The following is a 20,463-nucleotide window of genomic DNA, read 5'->3' as shown; positions in this document are numbered from 1 at the left end:
ATCTTAATACATTAACTTTTACTTTATAATATGCAGAAGTTTTTACTAAGTACCGACTTACCTAGAATGCTTTTCTAACTACTTTGGCCCTTTCCTCTAACACTGCACGGGTTAGTGAATTAAAATGCAGTTTTTCTAAAATTTACTTGAAGAGAATGTTGTGAAAGTTAGAGAAAAGCAAATCTTCCGTGTTACTGAACTTTAAGTGAAATAATCAAGACAGACCGTGTTTTGTGTTGCTCTTCCTATCCTGAATAGGGCTGCCTAATTTGTGGGTGAGCCCAACTTCAGCCCTTAGCCCACTGTGTCAGTCATAGCTGTTCTGCTTTTGTCTGTTTTCTGTGTTGGAGTTACCATGAGTTTTCCTTTGAAGAAAAGCCTCACTAAAAACAGAAGGATCTGAAGCCAGAGATTGTGATTTTTTTCCCAGGTCTGATCAGAACTAGAGTCTATGACTAGTTACTCTGGTTGAATACTTTGACTGTAATTTGTAGGGTTTGTTTTTTTTCTTTACTCCTCTAAATACAGAGTTGTCATGTTTTTGTTTTTGAGAACTAATTGTGGACATTCAAATACATGTTTGAAAATTTCAGTTTAAATTCGATTTACTTAGCTTGGTTTGTTGGACTCTTTTAAGAGTGGGAACAGTTTCCACATACTTAAATTTTTTCCCTGTAGTTTGAAATGAAGCCAATCTGTCTAAGCAGTGAGTGCTCAAGTTGGTTAGTGGAGATTTGCTAAAGCAAAATAAAACAGGAATGGATAAGAGGCTTATAATAAAGTTGAAAATATAACTAATGTGATTCTTTCCTGAGGCGAAGGATGAGAATCAGTGTTGAGCATTTAAAAAATACCAAGAGAAAGAACAGTGAATCTGTTTTTGTTACTCTGGGCAGGAAGAAAAGAGATTTACTGTTTGTACACATCTCCATCACACTACAATCCTTAAGTGATGTTTGTAAACTTCTTTCTATATGTAATTCTTTTCTGCCACCTCCACATTAAGATGGGTATAATTGGTTTCATTCTGACTCTTTGCGACCCCATGGACTGTAGCCTACCAGGCTCCTCTGTCCATGGGATTTTCCAGGCAATAGTACTGGAGTGGATTGCCATTTCCTTCTCCAGGGGATTTTCCCAACCCAGGGATCGAACCCGGGTCTCCTGCATTGTAGACAGACGCTTTACCGTCTGAGTCACCAGGGAAGTCCATTCTAATAACTTGGAATAACCTGTTCTTTGTCCTAAGTCTGTTTATTTGTGTCATTGAAGGAAAGGTAAGGCACATCATAGTCTGTTTGATTACATTACATCTTTCGTAGCTATCCACAGGATAGCACTGGTATGATTTCCATGGAGCACAGTCAAAGAGCTAAGGAAGAACTAAGTAAGATCAGTGTTTACTTTTGGAGGCACTGTCATTGTCAAGGAGGAAAAAAGCCAGATGGTCTTATTTCTGTTTTACATATCTGAGTTCCTCACTAGATTGTAAACTTTTGGGATCAGTTGATAACTTTTTCATTTCTATATATTTTCTTCTCAGCAGCAGTGACTAGTGTATGTTACAGTTTTTAGTGAATCAAGTATTTATTGAATTAATGAATTAAAACTCCTTTGCCAAAAGTAATAAAAATGTAGACATTTAGAGATTCTTCCTTTAAGGACAGTGTTTGAACAAAAAAAGATTGTAAGTCTCTGTGCTGTTGGAGGAATGAGTTAGGGATTAAAAACTGATAAAGCTATTGTTTTTTTTTTTATGAATTTATCTGCTGGAACACATTTGGTACCAATTTTTACAAAATATCTCCTTTATGCCACCTGTTTTGATAGGACTGTATGGCTAAGCTATGGGTTTAGACATTGAGTTTCAGTTACTTTATGGGATATTTTCTTCTTATCTTAGTTTTTAGCAGTCTGTTTTTCTCCTGGAATCTTCTAAGTCTGTATTTGTGTGGTTTGGGCCTAACTGCTTATCATTTCCACCTTAACAGACTCTAGCCACTTAGCGGAGATCATTTTTTGGTCTGCAGATGTAAGAATGTAAAGAGATGTCTCTGCCCTTCTGACATTATAGAATGTCAGTCAAATTGGTTTAAATATTCTTTTTTTTTTTTAATTTATTTTTTTGCTGAAGGATAATTGCTTTACAGAATTTTGTTGTTTTCTGTCAAACCTCAACATGAATCAGTCATAGGTATACATATATATATATCCCCTCGCTTTTGAACCTCCCTCCCATCTCCCTCCCCATCCTACCCCTCTAGGTTGAAACAGCCCCCGTTTGAATTGCCTGAGCCATACAGCAAATTCCCATTGGCTCTCTATTTCACATATGGTAATGTAAGTTTCCATGTTACTATTTACATACATCTCACCCTCTGCTCCCCTCTCCCCATGTCCATAAGTCTGTTCACTATGTCTGTTTCTCCATTGCTGCCCTGTAAATAAATTCTTGAGTACCATTTTTCTAGATTCCATATATGTGCATTAGAATATGATATTTATCTTTCTTTCTGACTCACTTCACTCTGTATAACAGGTTCTAGGGTCATCCACCTCATCAGAACTGACTCAAATGTGTTCCTTTTTTATGGCTGAGTAATATTACATTGTGTACCACAACTTCTTTATCCATTCATCTGTCAGTAGACATCTAGATTGCTTCCATCTTCTAACTGTTGTAAATAGTGCTGCAGTGAACATTGGGATACATGTGTCTTTTTCAACCCTGATTTCCTCAGGGTATATGCCTAGGAGTGGGATTGCTGGGTCATACAGTGGTTTTATTCCTAGTTTTTTAAGGAATCTCCATACCACCTTCCATAGTGGCTGTATCAGTTTACACTCTCAACAGTGCAAGAGCGTTCCCTTTTCTCCACATCCTCCCCAGCACTGACTGACTGTAGACTTTTTGATGATGGGCATTCTGACCAGTGTGAGGTGATATCTCACTGTGGTTTTGATTTGCGTTTTTCTAAAAATGAGTGATGTTGAGTATCTTTTCATGTATTTGTTAGCCATCTGTATGTCTTCTTTGGAGAAATGTCTGTTTAGGTCTTTTTCCCACTTTTTGATTGGGTTGTTTGTTTTTCTGGCATTGAGTTATATGAGCCACTTGTATATTTTGGAAATGAATCCTTTGTCAGTTGTTTCATTTGCTATTTTCTCCCATTCCGAGGGTTGTCTTTTCACCTTGCTTATAGTTTCCTTTGCTGTGCAAAAGCTTTTAAGTTTAATCAGGTCCCACTTGTTTACTTTTGTTTTTATTTCCGTTACTCTAGGAGGTGGGTCATAGAGGATCTTACTTTGATTTGTGTCATCGAGTGTTCTGCTTATGTTTTTCTCTAAGAGTTTTGTAGTTTCTGGTCTTACATGTAGGTCTTTCATCCATTTTGAGTTTATCTTTGTGTATGGTGTTAGGAAGTGTTCTAATTTCATTCTTTTACATGTTGCTGTCCAGTTTTCCCAGCACCATTTATTGAAGAGGCTGTCTTTGCCCCAAAAATAAGGTACCCATAGGTGCCTGGGTTTATTTCTGTGCTTTCTATCTTGTTTCATTGGTCAATATTTCTGTTTTTGTGTCAGTAGCATGCTGTCTTGATGACTGTAGCTTTGTAGGATAATCTGAAGTCAGGAAGGTTGGTTTCTCCAGCTCCGTTCTTCTTTCTCAAGACTGCTTTGGCTGTTTGGGGTCTTTTGTATTTCCATATGAATTGTGAAATTTTTAGTTCTAGTTCTGTGAAAAATGCCACTGGTAGTTTGATAGGAATTGCATTGAATCTGTAGATTGCATTTGGTAGTATAGTCATTTTCACAATATTGATTATTCCTACCCAGGAACATGGAATATTTCTCCATCTGTTTATGTCATCTTTGATTTCTTTCATCAGTGTCTTATAATTTTCTGTGTACAGTTCTTTTGTCTCCTTTGGTAAGTTTATTCCTAGATATTTAGTTCTTTTTGTTGCAGTGATGAATGGGATTGATTCCTTAGTTTCTCTTTCTGAATTTTCATTGTTAGTATATAGAAATGCAAGTGATTTCTTTGTGTTGATTTTGTATCCTGCAACTTTGCTAAATTCACTGATTAGCTCTAGTAATTTTCTGATACTATCTTTAGGGTTTTCCATGTACAGTATCATGTCATCTGCAAACAGTGTGTGCTTTACTTCTTCTTTTTCAACCTGGATTCCTTTTATTTCTTTTCTTCTCTGCTGTAGCTAGGACTTCCAGGACTATGTTGAATAACAGTGGCAGAAGTGGACACCTTGCCTTGTCCCTGGTCTTAGGGGGATGATTTCAAGGTGCTACTGGTGGGTGGGGGATGCCAGGTCTTGTATTCACGTGGTTTCCTTTTTGTGAGTTCTCACTATTTGATACTCCTTAGGGTTAGTTCTCTGGTAGTCTAGGGTCTTGGAATCAGTGCTCCCACTCTGAAGGCTCAGGGCTTGATCTCAGATTATTCCCTATGTCGGCGTGTGACTTCACTACTTAGATTCTCTGCCAACACTCCCAAGAAATATCCTAGTACCTCTGGGAAAGCAGCAGCTCTTCAAGGGTGGTTGCCAGACTCGGTTTAAATATTTTTTATTCCTGTCTCTGCCTTCTGTAGAGTAACTGCTGAAGAAAATGGTCATAGTTTCCATACACCTCAAAAAGGACATTCTAGTGAAGATACCAGCCTTGTTTCTTCTGATGCACTTGAGAGTGCTTCTAAATCAGCTCTTCCATCCCACACCATTCAAGCATCAGAAGAGCAGAGTTCAACACCAACACCAGTGAAAAAGTCTGGCAAGCTGAGGCAACAAATAGATATCAAAGCGGAACTGGAGAAGCGGCAAGGAGGAAAGCAGCTCCTCAACCTAGTGGTCATTGGTAATGCCTTTTGTTCTTCTGGATTGTCAGTCAGCTGCTCAAGCCCAATAATTGTCTCGTGGCAGCGTGGGAATACACTCCACTCTGAGTTTCTGTGTGTGTGTAAATAGACATGAAGCAAGAGGGCATTGTACCATAACGTTGAGTTGTCAGGGTCACTTGGGGTGAAATAATGCCAAGTTGCCAAAGAGGTCTTTAGACTTGGTTGTGGCCTTTTCATTTTGTGAATATTGGAAAATGGCATGTTTTGTTGATCATTTTGATTTCCAGAAATCAAGGAAACTTCCTCCCTTCTAAAGAGATATGCTCTTTTTTCCATTTTAACAACTTACTTGGCAAACTATTATTTGATAAAAATTGGTGTTTATTGCTCTAAACTATTGAATTACAAATTCATGCTATGCCTCAGTGTGAACAACATCTGGAAAATGTACCTAGTATTAAATCTTGAATCAATTTTCCTTAGGTCATGTTGATGCTGGGAAAAGTACTCTGATGGGACATTTGCTTTATCTTCTGGGTGATGTAAACAAAAGAACTATGCATAAGTATGAACAAGAGTCTAAAAAGGCTGGCAAAGCTTCGTTTGCATATGCATGGGTCTTGGATGAGACTGGCGAAGAAAGGGAAAGGTAGTCATTATATATAAAATTTTCATTCTGAAATTGTATATAGTCTTTAAAAAATTGTGTAATATGTGTTGAGTATGCATGAAACAAATCATGAAATATTTTAGACACTATTTTTAGAAAACTTTCCGTTATCAGGGAAATATTTTTATTGTAGTTTTCGTTGTAATCTACATACAATGTTTTACTCCTTTAAATTCTATGGAAATAGTTTAAAAGTATGTTTATTAAAAGAAACTGAAAGAAAAACATATATACACAGCAAAAGGCAGTAAAATCTCTTAGTTAATTATTCTGTGGGAGAAGTTTTGCTTGTTACCTCCCTGAGTATATGTCAATTGTCTTGATTTTGAATTAACATTATGAGAAAGACTCTTAATTTAAAATTAGTATATATAGTGTTTTATATATATATATGTATATTCTTTATATATATGTAGAGTTATTACTGGAGAAGGCAGTGACACCCCACACCAGTACTCTTGCTTGGAAAATCCCATGGACGGAGGAGCCTGGTAGGCTCAAGTCCATGGGGTCGCTAGGAGTTGGACACGACTGAGCGACTTCACTTTGACTTTTCACTTTCATGCATTGGAGAAGGAAATGGCAACCCACTCCAATGTTCTTGCCTGGAGAATCCCAGGGATGGGGGAGCCTGGTGGGCTGCCATCTCTGGGGTCGCACAGAGTTGGACACGACTGAAGTGACTTAGCAGCAGCAGCAGCAGAGTTATTATAATATCAGTTTATAAAGGAAAAGTAACTTTTTGTAGTATACTATCTTCTGTCTGAAATCAAAATGACTAGTAAATTCAATTACAAGATTTAATTCATCTTTATACTTTCTTACTATGTTTTTATGAGACACAGTCAACAAACAATTAGTTAAACCTATCTCCTGCTATGCAGATCTAATCCAGTGGATTGCTCCTGAATGTGTAACTGTGTTTAATGCTAACTTTGGGAAGATTCTAGGAGAATATGGCCACTCATATCCCTCTGATCAAAGTATTTCTTTTGAAGTCTTTTTAGAGTGGTAATATATTTCATGTTAGAACTGTTAAGGATGAGGGACCCAATGGCACCTTTGTCTGGAAAGAAAGAGGATACCTAATAATTAAGTGAAATGGCAATTATACCTACCATCTCACACTAATATTCTACAGCCTTCTGAAAGTCATAAATCAACTAAGAAATTACTCCGTGTCCTGTGATGTCTTCATTTTGAATATGATTAGAAAGTATTAAAAATATGTGTGTTTATTTTCTTGGAGTATTGGGTAATCTACATTATAATATATAAAATAATTTTCAATAAAGCTGGTCACAATATTCCTTACCTCTTCTGATAAGTAGAATTTTACATCATAGTGGTTTGAATTTTGTTTTGTTTTTTCTTGTTGTCTTTTTTATTCTTTGCGGTATGACAAGCTTGTTTTTCAACTTAGAAAAAATAGTTGGACAGTTATAGATTTTTGGAAAAATGAATATTGGAAAACAGTAGAATTTTGTATGATATCTGCTTTAGGAGACTAAATAATTTTTACCTGTCAGCATATCAAGTAGATTATTGAAGTATATAGATAGCTTTTTAGTTTTCTTTATACCATCTGTCAACTAGGTAGAGAGATTGAGAATTGTATCATTTAAGTGAGAAGTGGCTTGTTTTAATTTATTTCATATGTGAGTTGAGCAGACAATTGAGGTAATAATTTTTCTCTTTCTTAGAATAATTAATAATTTTAATTAAGAATTTAGACTGTTATTTTTCCTATATTATTAAATAACTTAATCTCTAAAACTTGATTATTTCTATAGTTCTAACCATTTTATGTTTTCTTTAAGGGGGGTAACAATGGATGTTGGTATGACAAAGTTTGAGACCAAAACCAAAGTTATTACATTAATGGATGCTCCAGGCCATAAGGATTTCATTCCAAATATGATTACAGGAGCAGCCCAGGTACCAGATATTTCCTTAACCAAAGTACAGTGAATGTAAATAAAATTTCCTGATGCTGAGGTTATAATCCTAGGATTATAACTTAAAATATTAAAGTTCTAGCCTTGTAAAAAATTTAAAAAAATAGAGAAATACTATATTTTTCATTGTCTATTTATTGGTACTTTATAAAACCTTAGAATTCTAATTTATTACAAAGTAGCAAATGTATAAAAGCCACGAGTTTCTTTAGTAAAAATAATGGTAGGGACTTGATAAGGCATAGCTTTGTATTTCATTTATTAATAAATTGGAGTGAATATTTCAACATAAGCCTTTTTGTTGCATTTATATTTGTATTCGAGTCCTGTATCTTTTTAAAGAGCTTATTTATGCAGAAATAGGGAACCTTGGGAGTTTTCCCCCTGTGGTCTTAATGGGATTAAAAAACAATTGTAGTTTGTAAATGTACATGATTCTTAATAAGGATACTAAAAAAAAAATTCAAAGATAATAACTTTAACTAATTAAAACAATGAAAATAGCATTAGACATATGGAACATTGATTTCTTCTATAATAGATGATGATTAGAAAATATAGAGAGTTCATAACACAATTATTTGTCCCTGTTTACTTACGTTTTAACTTTATGTTTTTGTTCCTTTGCCCAGTTATCATAATTGTTATGTAATCAAATATGGGAAGGTTTTGTTCTTTATGTCATTATTTTTTTGACCACATGCTAGTACTTTCTTCTATTTAAAATTTTAATCCATCTGTGTGACTCCTTTGATTTGCTTTGTTTGGTGTCAAGTTAGTCTTCCTTTAAAATCTGACCTACACAATTACTTCAGTAGTCTGTCCTTTGAATTAAAATGCTGTGACATTGTTTCTAGCTTAGATTTTTTTTTCCTTTTCATTTTTTAGGCAGATGTAGCTGTTTTAGTTGTAGATGCCAGCAGGGGAGAGTTTGAAGCTGGATTTGAGACTGGGGGACAAACACGAGAGCATGGACTCTTGGTTCGTTCTCTTGGAGTGACCCAACTCGCAGTTGCAGTCAATAAGATGGATCAGGTATTTAAAAGCTTTTTGAGTATTCATTTTAGATGCTGATTAAGATGATGTTCTGCCATATTGATGACCTCAGATGTGACTAGTATACATTTTCTTAGCCCAGTTGTCATATTTTAAAGAATAAATACATGATGCTGATATTAAATGAGGTATTAGTAGTATTAGGCAAGAAGATAAATTTTTACTTTCAGAATTAACTTATAAATCTTAAAATCATTTTTAGTTATAAAAATTCTTATTTATTCTGGTATGAGGAAAACTTGAAATAAACTATATTTCCAGCTTCCCCCTCCTGAAGATTTTTAACTTTTCATTTTGTACTTCCATTCAGTTTATTTTTGCACATAAAAATCTTTTTCTTTATAACATTGGGTTCTCGTCTGCTTCATTATTTACTTTTTTCAAAAAATTGGCAATATTCTTGTTTTTATTTCCAAGTAACTAATAATTTTTATGTAAAGAGATTTTTACAGCTTTATTCTAGTATATTTTGAAGATATACTTTATTCAACAGCCCACTACTTTAGAATATTTTCAGTTTTGTGCGTGTATTTAGAAATAGTTTATTCTGTGGAAATTTCCGGGCCTAAGGATATATATGTTTTTTAAGTCTTGCTGTACATGATCAGAAGGGGTCCCAGGTGGCGCTAGTGCTAAAGAACCCGCCTGTCCATGCAGGAGACATAGGAGATGTGAGTTTGATCCCTGTGTCTGGAAGATCCCCTGGAAGAGGGCATGGCAGCCCACTCCAGTTTTCTTCCCTGGGGAATCCCATGGACAGAGGAGTGTGGCAGGCTACAATCCTCATGGTTGCAAAAAGTTGGATATGACTGAAGTGATTTAGCACACACACATGAATGCACATTCTTTGTGTATTTATTTATCATTTGTATTTTTTTGAATTTATATAATTTGATTTTTTTAAGTTTTAAAACTGAGTAATTTGTAAGCAAAATAAAGACATTATCATTTCCTTTTAATTTCTTTCTTTATGCTTAGGTATTTTCTTATCCTGGGATCAAATACATATTCACCTAAATTTTCTACATGGTTCTTTTATGGTATCATCATTACATATACCTTTTATTTTCCCCCCAACATTTTAGTATGAAAATACTCAGACATAAAGCAAAGATGGAAGAATTTTACAGTAGACACCCAAATTATACCTCCTGCATAATATTCTTCCCCTTGCTTGATCTCATTTTTGTCTGTCTACCCCTGTATCCATCCGTTAATCCATCTTATTTTGACACGACTTTCTATGTAACTTACAAGTTATAGTTATTTTTACATTTACCCCTGAATACTATAGCATGGGAATAGTTATCTAGAATTCATATCACATATGAACATTACATATACTAAGAAGTCTAGTTGACTTGAGTAGGTGTCAATAATTTTATCTTATTTCAGTTGGTCAAGCAGTTGGTCCAAGCACAAATTTAATAAGTATCTCACTTTTTCTCCTCACTTTTGAATTTACTTTTAGAGGCAGCCCACTCCAGTATTCTTGCCTAGAATATCTCATGGACACTGGAGCCTGTTGGGCTACAGTCCATAGGTTACAGAGTTGGACATGACTTAGTAACTGAAAAACAAAAACAAAATTAGCATACACAAAAAATTCTATGTTTTGGTGTTTGTTTCCAGGCTTTCTGTTGTAGGAAAAGCTACTTTTAGATCATTTTAATAGTGAGATCTGACATTCTGAGCTTTAATTTTAAATAGATTTCATATTTTCATAGATGTTATAATTATATTTCATAGTCTTAATTTATATTTTATTTCAGAAATTAAAAATTTTTATAAATAGCATGGTCTTAAGCACAGTTTTAAAAATAAATTGGATCTTTGTCAGGTTAATTGGCAACAAGAAAGGTTTCAAGAGATTACTGGAAAACTTGGGCACTTTCTTAAGCAAGCAGGTTTTAAGGTAAGATCATTTTAAATTTATTTGGTTACTTTTCGTAAGTCTCATCTTACTGATATGAGAGAAAAAGCTACTTTGGTATTCTTGTCTTGTTCAGTATGTTTAATTCTTTTTGTTTTTATTTCTCCCTGGTCTTAAATGTATCTTATGTTCTTTGGATTACTTTGTTTTAGAAAATTGCATAAATTGGCTTGGATTTAGTATAAGTAGAAGACTTTTTCTCCACTTATTAGATGTATAGATTTAGGGAGGTTACCAAGGAGTATAGAAACTAGTAGAGAGAAATTCCTCCAGCAAAAGTATGAAATATACCTATGTTACTAGGTAAAAATGCTTGAGTGTTTTGGAACAGACTTGTAAGTTTCCCACAAAATAAAAAAGGTTGGAAACTGTTGGAACAGATAACATCAGGGCAGTAGTTCTGTGATTTAAGTTACTTTTTGAAAAGTACATTGTTACTTTTGCATACTTGGTACAGTTACAGTAATAGTGAACCTTTTAGCTTTTTAAAAATAGTGTTGTATTGGGAATTCTCTGGCTGTCTGGTGGTTAGAACTCCTTGCTTCCAGTGCAGGGGACATGGGTTCAATCCTTGGTTGTGAAACTAAGATCCCACATGCCTGTGGCACAGCCAAACAAAAAAAGGAGAAACAGTGTTGTGTTGAGTTTCATGTGTTCAATCCTTTTTTTATAGGAAAGTGATGTAGCTTTTATCCCAACAAGTGGTCTCAGTGGTGAAAATCTAATCACAAGATCTCAATCAAGTGAACTAACAAAATGGTATAAAGGACTATGTTTATTAGAACAAATTGGTAAGACTACTATCATATTAATTTTAATACATTATAAACTTGATAGTAATTATTATTTAGAGTTCTTTATAGAGGGCAGTGATTTATGTGAAAATGGATAGCGTTTACACTTAGGAGTGAGATTACCAGTTTTAGAATTATATGAATATTCAAATTGGTGCCAAATTTTTCTTGTTTAATTAATGCCTACTCCACTTACCTCACAGACTGTTGTGACATTAAATAAGAAACATGTGAAAACATTTCATAAACTACAAAGTGTTATATGAATCACAGTCAATTTGCTATTAGTATTTTCTAGGAGACATAGGAGTATAGTGGACTCATTGGACATGAATCAAAAATTACTTTTAAATTAAACCTTTCTATTTTTACCATTTTTTCCCAGACTCCTTCAAGCCTCCTCAAAGATCTATAGATAAGCCTTTTAGACTATGTGTATCTGATGTTTTCAAAGGTAAGTGCTACCTCTGTTGGCCTTCTTTAGTATGGCCCCTGCCTTTTCGTTTTCTCTTGACCTCTGTTGTTGGACAAAATTATTATTTTGTCTTCAGATTCTCCCTTCTTTATGCTGTTACTGCTGCGGCTGCTAAGTCGCTTCAGTCGTGTCCGACTCTGTGCAACCCCATGGACGGCAGCCCACCAGGCTCCCCCGTCCCTGGGATTCTCCAGGCAAGAACACTGGAGTGGGTTGCCATTTCCTTCTCCAAAGCATGAAAGTGAAAAGTGAAAAGGAAGTCGCTCAGTCGTGTCCAGCTCTTAGCGACCCCATGGACTAGTGGTACATAATTCTAGTTACTTAATGCCCCTGCCCAGAAAAATCTTCAATTTACTTACCATTTCCTCATATCTTACTCAGGCTTCCCTTGTGGCTCAGCTGGTAAAGAATCTGCCTGCAATGCGGGAGACTTGGGTTCGGTCCCTGGTTTGGGAAGATCCCCTGGAGAAGGGAAGGGCTGCCCACTCCAGTCTTCTGGCCTGGATAATTCCATGGACTTTATAAGTCCATGGGGTTGCAAAGAGTCAGACATGACTGAGTAACTTTCACTTTCACTTTTATATTTTACTCATCTTCCAAGTGTAAAAAAAACCTAGTCTTTTATCTTTCTAGCCTTGTAGTTTTGTTTTTTCTCCCATTAGATTGCTTTAGTTTCTGTATCCTTCAGCCAAACTGGATCATTCAGTGTTTCTTAATCATACAGGGTTTTTATTGCCACTGTGTCTACCCATCTTGTGTTCTTCTCTCTCTTCACTTGTTCATTTCCTACCCATATGTAGCAGTTTCGGTCAGGAAATAGATATGACAAATAGGTAAAGTAGGAAGTTTAATATAGAGAATTATTAATATGATAAAAAAGAGTGACTATAAGATACCAGGGACTATATGGCACCCTAGGACTGATGAAGAGAACCCAAGGAAGGACAAACTTAGAAGAGGTGTTAGAGGAGATATTGTATTAAATATCTAAGAATACATCTAATTTAATGTTTACAAGGCCTTACATAAAAAAATATAACATGGAGATGATATAAAAGGCCTTAATAAATAAAAGAATATAATGTACTTAATATGTTGGAATAATCAGTATGGTAAAGATGTCAGCTGTTGCCCAAATTTTCATTACCACAGAGTGGGCAGTAAAGAGTAGACCATCTGAGCCAACAGGGAAGTCCCAGCAATAAACTGATAATCTGGAGGTGATAAGTGAGGTCATCCACACACATACCCTGAGGTGTTCCTCCATGGTCTCTCTATGTGCTCTCGTTGCATTTTTCATGCAGTGTTATTGCTGTTTATTTCCTTTAGATTGTGAACTCCTCGAGAGCAAGTAGTGTCACTTCTATTTCAGTATTTGCAGGACCTAGCTCAGTGGTTGGCACGTAACACATACTTAATAAGTGTTTAATAAATGAGTAAATGAAGGTGCTTTACAAAAATCATTCAATGAAATTGAAATTTATTATTATCATCTTCCAGCATTCTAGTAGAAGAGAAATGATGGTAATGCTTTTCAAAATGCTACTGTTATCTATTTTAAAAATAAGATGTGCTTAATTCTTTTTTTGACTAACAGCATTTGCTGATTCTACTTTTTTACCTCCTCTTCTTTCTTCAGGCTGCTTCCTGGCTTCTGCCTGTATTGCTCTCCTCAGTGTTCCCACTGAGATTATCAAATGACTTCTTGGTTGCCAACATCAGTATGCATTTTTCAGTTCTGTCTTACTCCCATCTACCTGAAGTTGGCATTTCTTCTGAGGCTGCTAGCCACATCCACCCTGAAACTTTTCCCCCTCGGTCTCTGTGACCCACTCTCTCCTGCTCTGCTGTCTCACCTCTCTCCATCTCCTCGGGCCTCCTCTTCCTCTGTCCTTTCACTTGGGTTCTGTCGCTTCACTTCTCTTATTCTACACGCTTCTTTTTGACCAGCAGCCATGATTTCTTCTATCTCCTACATCTTGATGCACCCCAGATCTTCAACCCAAACCTATTCTCACCCTGAAGATACATCTGCTAACTGCTGCTGGGCATCTCCACAGGGGGTGTGCTCCCAGGGTTCCATTCTTGTGGATTTGGTATGATTGGGGCCCCCTTGAATGCATCTTCTTCACCTGTCTGCCTTGCAGACACTTCAAATTCACCAAGGCTAAAATGAATCTTGTTTAATTTTCTATCTCATGGTTAATACAGATCATCTCAGATTTCTCTTATTTTTGCCATTATTCCCCACTTACCTTATCACCTTAAATCTGTCATACCTTATTCTCAGATTCTTGAGTTTCTTCTCTTTTTTCAGTCAACATATGCATTTCAGTCAACCTCTCCACTCTGACACAGAAATACCATCATGTCACTTCTCCATTTCATAATTCTTTACTAGTTTCCAGTTACTTAACTGAGGATGAAATTCAAACCCTAAGCATGATTTATGAGGCACCAATGTTATTTGTTCCGTGTCTGCATCCTTTGCTTCCTCTCTTGGCTTTCCCTCATTATTCCATACGGTCCCTTAGAAATTCCATATAAATGACACATGGGTCTTAGCACAGCCCACATTCGTTTATGACTATGCCTTTGCACTTGCATACAGGCTGCCTGGTAAACTCCTGGTTCTTTTTCTTCTAAGTGCCTGGCGTAAGTGTAGTCTTTGCCCATTATCATGGATTCTTTGATGTGCCTTGTTTTGTTTCTGTTGCACATTATAAATAACGTTGTCTTGGGACAGTGTAATTGTTTTTGCCTTTCTCTTCACTGGTGTAAACTCCTTCTAGGTAGAGGCTTACATTTTCATCTCTTTATTCCGAGTTTAGCACAATGCCTGGTATTTAGTAAGCATTAATAAATATTTGAAGAAGGAATTCCTACTTTTTCTAATATATTTTTATTTATAAGAAAATAGAATGTGGTGTATATTTAGTAGATATATTAAAAATTCTGAAACGATCATTGCTTAATGTTCATTGAACTACTGCTTTCATATAACTAGTAGGAAATGGTGGCACTAGTGGTAAAGAACCCACTTGCCAATGCAGGAGATGTAAAAGAGGTGGATTCAACCCTTGGGTCAGTAAGATCCCCCGGAGGAGGGCATGGCAACCCACTCCAGTATGCTTGCCTGGAGAATCCCATGGACTGAGGAGCCTGCTGGGCTATACAGTTCATAGGGTCACAAAGAAGCAGACACAACTGAAGTGACTTAGCACAGCATACAGGGAACTAAGTATAGCTAGCAGTGTTAAGCATCAGATGATACTATTAAGTAAACCATAACAAAATTTTGGCATGTTTTGCAGATCAAGGATCTGGATTTTGTGTTACTGGTAAAATTGAAGCTGGTTATATCCAAACTGGTGACCGACTCCTAGCAATGCCTCCTAATGAAACTTGTACTGCAAAAGGTATTCCTCTGCAAAATTCTTTTGTTAAACAACCCTATATTGAGACAGCAGATTTTTAAAAGTAGTTTAGTTATTAACTCCAGAGTAAATAACCTCTTACTGAAATTGTAACTGACTGTCAGAATGATACTAACTGTTGAAGATAAAAATGTGAAAACATTAAACGATTTTTTTCAGTTGTGACTATGTGTGTATAAATGTACATATAACATTCTTACTGTGGTAGCATTTTTCTTTTTTCTTGACATTGATTTGAGAAGCCTGGATAAGACTGAACCCAGATGTATAGACACCTGTCAGATACGTTTAAAGTAGTATTCAGTAGCAGAAATTAAGTCTGACCCCATCCTGGCACTGAACAGTCAGTGACAAAGCAGACTGCTACAGTCTGTTGTTTTGAAATGTGTATTTCAGAATTACTATGTTATCAACCTATATCATGTTTATACCCCCCAAATTTTTTTACAGGAAGACCTAAGTAAGAAAATAAGATGCAAATACAGAGAATCCTGATGTTGTAAAGAGAAATTGAGCTAGTTTTAAATGCTATAATTATTGCTTTTGCACACATGACCTTTCATGATAGCTAATAACTGTTTCTTTCTTCTAATCATTTGACCATATGTACATATTCTTCTTTTTTGAATTCTGCTTTTAAGTTTATAATTCTGTTCTTACCTTAATCTAGCTTCCAACTAAATCTCTGACTTCAACATTAAACTGAAGATCTTTATACTGTAAATATTTGTAACAATTTTAAGCTAATTATAACCTACTGGTAATGTTAAAATTTAAAATTTTCTACTTTTCCTTCTGTTTGTTGTTGTTCAGTTGCTCATGTCCTTCTGTTACTCTTATTTATAGTTTATAACCAGAGTTGTACTTAACTAGCTTATGAATTCAAATGTATATTTTTTGAATTGCTCTGTTTACTTTAAAAACTGCTTCCTTAAGGATTAGAAGAAATTAATGAATATCTGCTAGGTAACAGAGTTTAATCTAAATTTAAAGATGAATAAGAGAATGAAAGCCAAAGTTATTTTACACTTTTTAAAAAGGAATCATTTTTCATAATCCTGTTATTTGCAAGTTTAAATCTCTGCTTTTGTCTCTTAAAGTGATCAAGAGCTGAAATACTTTTGAAATACTGATTTCTTTATATGTTAAGGAGCTTTTTAAGAATGGGAATTTTTTTTGTATAATCATTTAGACATGAATTCAAACCATGGTCATAAACCATGGTCATGGACCTTAAAGATTGGCTCCTTTGTGAACTCCAAAATTATAATTTGATCACTTCTGAGAGTTCCATGTTCTTTGGTTCTTTCCATCCTATTTCTACCCCACCAGAAAACTTCCAACCACTTATCTTTAATCCAGTGGTTCTTAAAGGGAAGCCATGTCAGAAGCACCACTTCACTTTGTGAAAATCACACTTCTCACCCAATTTCTCACTCTAATGCTTTTGCTTGATTTACTTGATTGTTTAATGCACCTTCTATCTGAACACTTTAGGTACAGCTGTGGCTCACTAACCAGTAATATTCTAAAAAAGAGAACTGACTGAATCTGCTACTAACAAATGGAAATTCTAAATTACATTTTCACTTAGAGAGTTAAAAAAGAACTATGAAAAATGTTCTTAAGAAAGTAAATATCACGGTATAGGACAGTATAACATGTTTGGGGGAAGGAAATCAGATAATACATAATCTTGAGAAAATTTTATAATTGAACTTCTAGTATGAAAACTCTTAAGCTGAAGGCAATCTTTAGTCTATGTGAGTAGCTCCTGATTTCAATTCCACATTTCAAACCAAAAATTACATATGGTCATTTTAAATTTACATGAAAAAAAACTAAATTTAATTAAATTGTAACCAACATTTAAAAATATAATAATTGTTAACATTTTTGGAGTCAGGAACCTCTTTGATACCTTGATGAAAGTTATGGCCCCTCTTCTCAGATTAATGCAGATGTACACCTACATTAAATTTTGAATAAAGCTTTAGGTTGTCTCAGAGCCCTTAAAGTTCTCCTTGAACTCCCAGAGAGTCTCAAAGAAACTCACTTAAGAGGATGCTACATGGGAAAAGTAAGTACTTTGAGGAATAGATGGGTGAATTGTAATTTACTAAAAACATGTCAGTCAAGAACTATTCCCCAGTGGTTGGCCTACATACTTTTTTCCGCAGAAGACTCAAGTTACAATGGAAAGGAATGTACCCCACAGAATCAGAAAATATGAACAACTTTTTAAAAGCCTTTATTTAAATACCTGAGTATTATTGCCCTTGGCATTTGTACTCCAGGATTTTCCCTAGGTAATAAAGGCATATAGCCACAACTGGGATCATTAAAAAAATTTTTTACACTATGAATCTCCTTTTCATATAACTGTTTATTGCTGTGGATCTTTCTCTGAGAAGCAGTTCTCTTGAGCTGGGAATCGTGAAGGGGCATGCTAAGGGCACCATCTGACTGAGTGCTGACACCCTGTAGGTAACTCAGAGAACACAGGAGATTGTTGACGTGGTTGTCTAAAGCAGTGCTCAGGAGAATAAAATACTGTTAAGCATCTCCCCCAGTCTCATCTTTTGTTATTAAAAATAATTGGAACTGTACTTTTATGCCTGTATCCATTAATGTATTGCAGTGGGGCCTATGTAATGAGTATACTAGTTGTGTAAATGAGTTTTAAAATTTTGGTTAAATAAGTAGAAATCAGCCTTTTATGGACAAATGCAAGTCACTCTATGTTTAGGGTGGTGGTCCAGAAGAGTCAAGTCTGGAGGAAGTGTGTTTTCCTCAACGCTCACAGTTAACACTTCTCAATCTCAATCCATTCATATTGAAAATGATGAGTAGTGACTGATGAGGTACAGATCAGCCAGACTCCTTTGGTTGTTATGGTTTGATATTGAGGTGTTTCACTGTATGCTTTAGTTTTTACTCATTTCCAGGAATCACTCTGCACGATGAACCTGTCGACTGGGCGGCAGCAGGAGATCATGTTAGTCTTACGTTGGTTGGAATGGATATCATCAAAATCAAGTGAGTGACAAAATGAGTTTAAGCAGCCATTGTTTTGGATATAGAACCTCAAAACACGTAAAGTTTGCAGTTCACCAGCTCAAATGAAAGAATGAGTGTTAATTCTGAATCTCCTTTGGCCAAAAACAGGCACTTGCGGAGGTATAAGAATAAGTAAAATTTACTAAAATTTAAATTAATACACATCAGCATGTATACCTGACATGTCCTTTGAGGGAAAACTGTAGTGTGTGAAAATGATATAAGGTTAATAATGGTGTAAAGCCATGCTTTAACCTAGAAGAGAATATTTAAAAGTCCCTAATTTACTTGATTGTTTTACTTTGTAAATGGTTTTAGAGGTATTCGATATGTATTTAATTATTCCTCCCAACTACCTACTCTCCTTTTTTTGTTTTGTTTTGTTGTTGTTACAGTGTTGGCTGCATATTTTGTGTCCCCAAAGAACCCATTAAGGTTTGCACTCGTTTCAGAGCCCGAATCCTCATCTTTAATATTGAAATTCCTATCACTAAAGGATTTCCCGTAAGTTTCAAAATATTTGTTACTGTTTTTATAAATTCACTGTAACTTTGTCCTAAGAAGTGGTAACTGTCTTTATAACTGATGATGCTATTGTTATTTCCAGCTACCATTGTATTACTGTAATCCAGAAAAACATGAAATTAGAATTTGAAAATCATGTCTTGCTTTTTATTTTGATCCATAGGTCTGGCATTTATTTTCAAAGAGGCAGTGAGAAGAAATTTAATAATCAATAGGATACAAACTGATGATAGTAAAAAAAAATTCATTTAAGGAAATTAGTAGATACTTTTTTGCTGAGTTCTAAAGATTACTTCTTAGATTGCATCTTTGTTTTTTTGAAATTTTGGAAAACACAAAAATAAAAACAATAACATTCTATAATTGCATAACCTATAAATATCTACTCTCTACATTTCAGAGTATTTTTTTTGTGTACATTGGTATCTGGTATATTCTGGGGATACTTGACATAAGGTAAACTTTATGCTGAAGCTGTGAGGTTGGTTTGCAGGGTCATCATTGACTAGCACCATTTGAACATACATGTTTATGGGAAGAGGGATGGTGGTGTTGGTGTAGTCGCTAAGTTGTGTCCAACTCTTGCGACCCCCTAGACTGTGGCCTGTCAGGCTCCTCTGTCCATGGGATTCTCCAGGCAAGAATACTGGAGTAGGTTGCCATTTCTTTCTCCAAAATCAGATCTTACTATGGATTTATATATTATATTGATGGATCTATAAATTATGTATATATGGATCTTATATGTATAGATGGATCTATATATGTGTGTGTATGTATATATAGGGTTTCCATGGGGTCGCAAAGAGTCAGACATGACTGAGCGACTTTCACTCACTCATGTGTGTGTGTGCATATAAACCATGAATCAATATACTATATTGTTACTTATCCAGGAAAGGTCTTTGTTTTATGTGTAATTTTTTTTTTTTTTTTCAGATATTTGGGACCATGCTCTGTTTATAGTTTGGTACCTTTCTTTTGCTGTTTAACAAATGGGCATTTTTCCCACTAGACTTATCTTTCTTTTCTTGATCAGCTTATATAGTACAGGTTCTCCACGACAATAAAAAATGTTTCTCGGTGGAATTAAATGGCTTGCCTTTGAAAATGTAGACAGATCATTTTCTCCATTTGATGCATCTCTGAAATAAAAGTAAGGCAGTAATAGTAATTGACCTTTAAACTTTATTTAAATTAGTGATAGTATTTTAAAGATTGGGAATAAATTTATTTAGCTCATTTAAATCTATTTTATACCTCTGCACCTTTATTTGAGATAAATATATGCTTTGCTATAATTCTTTATAATGATTTTTTTGTAAATTTGATCTTATGAAAGTATATTTGTAAGGTATCATTTAAGCATTTTACTTTTATAATCATATTTCATTTCGCCATGCTAAAAAAAAAATAGGCAAAAGTTTCCTTCCAAATACTTGATTTTTAAATATTCAGAATTCACGCGTTGATAGGAAAGAAATGGCTATGAGTGACTTGCACTCATTCTTAGAAAGCAGCGTGCCCAGTGAAGAGAAGCTGGAGAGGTTGGTTCCTGTGTTTTTACTCATGCAGCAATAATCTTTGCCAATGGAGAGGCAGAGCGGTCAGGAAGTCAGTAATCACTCTGAATAGTAATACTGTCTTCCTGTGTGCTGTAGTTTTTTTTTATGAATTAAACGTTTTTCAGTGCCGCT

At 35.2% G+C, this 20,463-nt stretch overlaps 1 protein-coding gene across 3 annotated transcripts in view; it reads left to right on the top strand.

Moving 5' to 3' along the window:
- Positions 1-20,463, top strand: part of HBS1L (HBS1 like translational GTPase) — an 85,131-nt gene that overhangs the window by 57,102 nt on the left and 7,566 nt on the right. For all 3 annotated transcript variants that reach the window (XM_070376714.1, XM_005899114.2, XM_070376716.1), the window contains 10 exons: positions 4,613-4,875; positions 5,342-5,507; positions 7,349-7,466; positions 8,375-8,521; positions 10,383-10,457; positions 11,149-11,266; positions 11,655-11,723; positions 15,059-15,163; positions 18,130-18,220; positions 18,637-18,745. In XM_070376714.1, coding sequence (XP_070232815.1) covers positions 4,613-4,875; positions 5,342-5,507; positions 7,349-7,466; positions 8,375-8,521; positions 10,383-10,457; positions 11,149-11,266; positions 11,655-11,723; positions 15,059-15,163; positions 18,130-18,220; positions 18,637-18,745 — 1,261 coding nt within the window. The remainder of the gene's footprint in view (positions 1-4,612; positions 4,876-5,341; positions 5,508-7,348; positions 7,467-8,374; positions 8,522-10,382; positions 10,458-11,148; positions 11,267-11,654; positions 11,724-15,058; positions 15,164-18,129; positions 18,221-18,636; positions 18,746-20,463) is intronic.

This window comes from Bos mutus, chromosome 9 (genome assembly GCF_027580195.1).
Source record: "Bos mutus isolate GX-2022 chromosome 9, NWIPB_WYAK_1.1, whole genome shotgun sequence".
Taxonomy (NCBI): domain Eukaryota; kingdom Metazoa; phylum Chordata; class Mammalia; order Artiodactyla; family Bovidae; genus Bos; species Bos mutus.
Note: the sequence above shows the minus strand (reverse complement) of the source record. Positions and strands in the feature narration are given on the sequence as shown.